At 55.7% G+C, this 5,866-nt stretch overlaps 1 protein-coding gene across 1 annotated transcript in view; it reads left to right on the top strand.

The window, feature by feature from the left end:
• RAB10 (RAB10, member RAS oncogene family) overlaps positions 1-5,866 on the top strand; it is a 13,811-nt gene that overhangs the window by 4,430 nt on the left and 3,515 nt on the right. The window contains exon 2 of the mRNA XM_017839246.1: positions 3,172-3,310. Coding sequence (XP_017694735.1) covers positions 3,172-3,310 — 139 coding nt within the window. The remainder of the gene's footprint in view (positions 1-3,171; positions 3,311-5,866) is intronic.

Below are 5,866 nucleotides of genomic sequence, written 5' to 3'. Positions count from 1 at the left end.
CTCCAGCAGACCCACATCCCACCCACCCTGGTGTCATCCATGACCTGACTGAGGTGCCCTCGATCCCCTCATCCAGATCATCAATAAAGATGTTAAACAGGGCTGGTCCCAGCTCTGATCCCTGTGTGACCCCACTGGAGCCCATTCCCAGCTGGATGGGACTCCATTCCCCACCTCTCCCTGGGCCCAGGATTATCCCAGCCAGGAACACACTGTCCAGGCCATGGGCTGGACAGGGGGACTTTTCCTTTGAGGGGAAAGTCCTCAGCCTGGTCACTGCAGCTCCCAGAGTTCTGGGTCAGCAGGACAGGTCTCCACTGCGATGTTCTGCTGCACACTTTGGCAAACACAACAGGAAGAAACAGTGGGACAGTTGTAAAATTCTCGGGACCATTTTGCCAGGAATTGCCTGGTTTAATACGTGGGAGACCTTCATTTTGAGCAACATGAGCTGGGAGGATGTTCACAGATCACCAGATCTGATCTCCTCGTGCTGCAGCCGTGCAAACCCTTCATCAATAAATCATAGTGCACTTTAGGGTTTCTTTAGTCTCTGCCAGGTCAGCCGGAAAGCTGTCCCACAAACTCCTTTCTCTGTGGGTTAAACCTCTAATATGATACAGCCTATGCATATTTTAATGTTGGTACGAGAGTAATTCAAATAGATTTTTCACTTTCCTCGTGCCCCTCCTCTCCCCAGTCCCACGGGGGACCTCATTTGTGCTCACTTTGCAGCCCAACCATCCGAGCTCCCTCCTCTCCTGCCGTGCTTCATTTTCCTTGGCTGTCTCCGTGATCCCTGCCCACCTTTGTGTGAGCCTGGAGTTTGTGCCTGTGCCCGTGCCCACATCCAGCATTTATTGCACACCCAGAGCTCTGTTCCCCCCTCCCCGAGGTTTGAACAAAGGGATGGGGAGCCCGGGCAGCAAACAGGGCCCACGGGCTCTGACTGTCTCCTGCCGTTTGCTCAGGGTGGATCCAGCACTCCTGGGCACTGGGAGAGCCATAACTCACTTCCTCTGTTTGCCTCAGCCCAGCCCTAATCTCCCATCCATTAGGAGTTATCTCTGAATAATGAATGGAGAATCCATTAAGGAGGGGAAAGGGCAGCTGGAGGATTTATTTAAAAAGAAAGAAAGGGAGACACTCCTCCGGGTTCTTTGCTTTTTTCCCTCCCCAGCTTTTTTCTGCCATCAGCTGAGCTCCAGTTGCCAGGAAAAGCACTGGAGGAGTTAACCCAGCGAGGTGGTTGTAGGATGTGACAAGCAGGGAGTAGCAGCTCCGTGTTGCCAATGCCAAGTTGTGTCAAACCCACTGGAAATTGTTCCCGTGACGGCTGCTGGATCCTCCGGGAGGGAGGAATCACAGATCCCAAACATTTGGTGGGCTTGGGAAGGCTTTTCCAATGCTGTCCTGCGTGATAGGAGCCAGTGAGAGGGAATGACTTGAGGGAAGGTGCTGGCAAGTGGGTACAGAACTCACAGAGAGAGAAAATAAATGGGATGTGAGGGGAGATCTGTGGAGATGATTGCAGGAGTTTGTCCTGAGTGTGGTGACAGGCAGTGTTTTCTGGAGTCATGGAGTCAGAATGGTTTGTGTTGGAAGGGACATGAAAGATCATCTCATTCCACCCCCTGCCATGGGCAGGGACACCTTCCACCAGCCCAGGTTGCTCCAAGCCCCGTCCAACCTGGCCTTGGACACTTCCAGGGATCCAGGGGCAGCCACAGCTTCTCTGGGCAACCTGTGCCAGGGCCTCCCCACCCTCCCAGGGGAGAGTTCACAGCTGGGAGAAGGGGATGGGTTGTGGTTCTCGGGTTTGGGATCAGCCAGGAAAGGTGAAGTTGTGAGGTGTAAGTCACATCAAGGAGTGGGTTATGGTTTCCATTGCTTCTGGCTGACTGCAGGAATGTCACTGGAAAAGTCCTGTGGAATTCAGAGCAGCCAAAGGCAGAGTCAGAGCTCAGTGTGTGCCACCAGTCCTCACATGGCAGAGCAGTCTGCCTCCTCCTCAGGGCAGGGAGTGGGATGAGGGAAGAGGCCTGTCTGGAGAATATCCCTGTGTGGGGCTGGAGCAGCGCCCTGGACATGCTGGGACAGGGCCAGGCTGGAGGAGCACACAGGGAGGGGCAGGGGAGGCCACCTGAGGCCTCTGGCCACTGAGTGAGGGCTGGGGAAGGTCTCCAGAGCACACGAGGCATCTTTTGGGAGTAGTGTGGGTGTCCCTGGATGTTCTGTGGAGCTGGGAATGGACTGGATTTGCCTCCGAGGCCTCAGCCAGCGATCCAGGCCTCGGCATGGCACGGCCTGTTAGGACATCCCTGAGCAGGGAGTGCTCCAGCTGGGACCTGCCCCTGGTCTTCCTCCTCTGCTCATTGCCCTTCCCTCGGTGTTGGCAGTTCCTGGAGCAGATAAGGGATCAGCTGCCTGTGTGCTGGAACAGCCTCCGGGGTCGGAGCCAGACCGGAGCCGTAACACTCATTGAGGAGAGAATTCAGAGAGCATATCCTGCACCTCAGGAGCTCTCCTCCGTGGCATCTGTGCATCTCGAGGCTTTCCATTTAATCCCCAATTCCAGCTGATCCTTGGCCAGAAATCCAGTGTGTGAACAAATTGAATTGGCAGCTCCATGTCTGAACAGTGTCACTGAGAACTGCCCCTAAACCTGGATCTGTTGGGGTCGTGTCCTCTGAAAGACACTGTGGAACACGAGTTTAACTCCTGGTTCTCCATTTACTGACGTGCAGGTTTGTTTAACCAGACCTCCTCTATCCTGTCAAAGATCCCAGGATGAGGTGGGACAGTCCAGGCTGTCATTAATGCTGCAGGATCAATCTTCAGCTTACAGACATCAACACTTAACGTTACAGCACTTCTCTGTTTAAGTGTCCTACACTTGGATGAACACTTCAGGAAAATATGTCTGTGGGATCAAGTAGAATCTTTATAAAACTGATCCAAGTGCAAATTCCTCTCTGTGTTGAGAGTCAGGAAATGCCTGTGACTGTCTCAGCAGCTGCTGGGCCATCGTGGCAGTGGCACAGTTGGGTTGGGTCATTGTGGGTTGCAGTTCCAGGCTCTTGGAGACCCTTGGGAATGGTGCAGCAGAGCACACCCACTGAGGGATGCCCTGGGCTGCTTTCCTGACGTGGCTGTGCCCGTTTTCCGCAGGGACACGGCGGGGCAGGAGCGGTTCCACACCATCACCACCTCCTACTACAGAGGAGCCATGGGCATCATGCTGGTGTACGACATCACCAACGCCAAGAGCTTCGAGAACATCAGCAAGTGGCTCAGGAACATAGATGAGGTGGGTAACGGGGCTGAGACCCCAGCCGGGGGGGGTGGTGAGCACTGGGCATGGGAGGGGTCCCCCAGAGCTCGGGCTCTGTCTGGCCCTGGCAGAGGATGAACGCTCACCCAGGGCTTGGTGCTGGGCTTCAGGTGTCCTGTGTGCCCCCCAGCTGCCCCTTCAGCACTGCCAGGAGGGGCTGGGACTCTGCACAGGGTGTCCCAAAATACCAGCTTTGCACATGGGCAGACTCTGTGTCTGTGCTGGGGAATGGAGGGAGGGGAGGAGCTCACCTGGAACTGGGAGCAGCAGGTTTGGGAGCAGCTGCCAGCACCAAAGCCCCGAGCTGGAGAGGAGCTGCACAGTGTGTCAGCACTCAGAGTAACTGTTTTCTGAGGGTCACTGTGTAAATCCTCTAAGTATTGTGTATATGTATAACCTCCACTCCCCAAAAGCCGTGTCGTGAGGTATTTGGGAGTTCCCCCTGGCTGCTGCAGGTGCCGTGGCACCTTCTGCTGGGAATGTTTGTGGAGCTGATTATTGCCCTTGGCACAGGAGAACCGGGACAGGGAGGCTGGGAAGTTTCAGGCAAGGTCAAGTGAAGCAGAAGAAGCTGCTGGGGGAGCACGAAGTGCCTGGGTGCCCAAGAGTTCATCCTCCAGGAGCTCTGAGGCGTTTAAGAGGGCGGCACAACTGGTAGTTCTTGCCTTTGTGATGCTGCTCCCAAATGGAATAGGTGTTTGGGTTTTCCTGGGAGGCATGGGGGTGGCCCTGCAGAGCTGGGCACGGCAGATTTGGGCTGGCAGGCACTGCCCAGGGCAGCACTGAGGGCTGGGGAAGGCAGCAGAGCAAACATGGGATGTTGTTGGGATTTGGATTTCCCAGCGTGAAAAATGGGAAACCATCCTGTTTGTGGAAAAGTGCAGCGTGGTGGGAACAGGAGGGGGATAAGGCAGCACAGGAAGAGACTCAGCAATGAGTTGAATGTAAGCTTGGAACTGAGGCCTTTAGATTCTGCAGTGGCTTTGTTAAAAACTTGCTGGTGTCCAGGTGAGTGATGGGCCCCATTCACCCCCTCGGGGCTGAGAAGTGCTTTTGGTGCCCTCTTGTTTTCAGTCTGTGTCACACAAACCTGGGCAGCTGATTTCAGGGGCACTGTGGGGGCTGCTCAGTGACTGTGGCTTTAAAAGGGACGTTTGACACCTCAGGAAGCTTTCTTTTATTGTGGGAGAAGCTCAGTGCTGGAGTGTGTCTGCAGAAAACACGGAGTTGTTTGGGTTGGAAAAGCTCTGAGACCACTGAGTCCAGCCCAGGTCACCCCTGACCTGTGTCCCCAAGTGCCACATCCACAGGGCTTTCAAATCCCTGCGGGGATGGGGACTCCACCCCTGCCCTGGGCAGCTGTGCCAGGGCTGGGCAGCCCTTTCTGGGAAGAAATTATTCCCAGGCCTTTTCCAGCTTTCCAGCTCCTCTGTCCCCAGCCTGGAGCATTCCATGGGGTTGTGGTGACCCAGGGGCAGGACCTGGCACTTGGCCTGGTTGTCCCTCACACCAGTGACCTCAGCCCATGGATCCAGCCTGGCCAGACCCCTCTGCAGGCCCTTCCTGCCCTCCAGCAGACCCACATCCCACCCACCCTGGTGTCATCCACCACCTGACTGAGGTGCCCTCGACCCCCTCGTCCAGATCATCAATGAAGGTGTTAAACAGGGCTGGTCCCAGCTCTGATCCCTGTGTGACCCCACTGGAGCCCATTCCCAGCTGGATGGGACTCCATTCCCTGGGCCATCAGCCAGGTTTATCCCGGTGAGAGCACACCTGTCCAGGCCATGAGCAGCCAGTTTCTCCAGGAGAATGCCATGGGAAATGGTGTCAGGGCCTTCTTTGAAGTCCTGGCAGCTGCATCCACAGCCTTTCCCTGATCCATAGGAGGAGATCAGGTTGGTCAGGCAGGACCTGTCACAAAGCCAGGCTGGCTGGGCCTGAGCCCTGTTTGTCCCGTGTGTGCCGTGTGATCACACTCAGGGTGATCAGGATGACAGGCCTGGAGTTCCCTGGATCCTCCTTCCAGCCCTTCTTGGAGATGGGCATCACACTGGCACCTCCAGGTGTGTGGGACCACCCTGGTTAGCCAGGTCTGGTGAGAAATGATCCATATCCCCCTGCCAGGGGCTGAATCCTGGATTCCTCATCCCTGCCCAGGCCGACCCTGTGTCCTCCTGCCCTCACACCAACCCCTCACCTCCCTCTTTCCCTTTGCTGACCCCTCATCCACTCTCTGGCTTTCCAAACCTGTTCTCCTTCTCTCCCACATTTCTCTCTGGGTCTTGCCTCCCTGTTTTCCTCCCCAGTCCCTCTTCCTCCCCTGGCTCACCCTTCTCATTGCGGAGCAGCAAAATGGGGAGGAGAAAACACTTAACCAGCCCTAGGAGGTAATTAAGAGGCTGGGTTTTAGTTACAGCTTCTAACCAGTGCACAGAGCTCAATTTTGGCAGCTGTAGATGTCACAAATCCAAGCTGTGGGTGTTGGCCTGGCCACAGCAGAGTGGGGCCAGGTGTTTGGTGCTGGCTGGG

This window comes from Lepidothrix coronata, unplaced genomic scaffold, assembly GCF_001604755.1.
Source record: "Lepidothrix coronata isolate B3197 unplaced genomic scaffold, Lepidothrix_coronata-1.0 Scaffold391, whole genome shotgun sequence".
Taxonomy (NCBI): Eukaryota; Metazoa; Chordata; class Aves; order Passeriformes; family Pipridae; genus Lepidothrix; species Lepidothrix coronata.
This window is presented reverse-complemented; position numbering and strand designations above follow the sequence as displayed.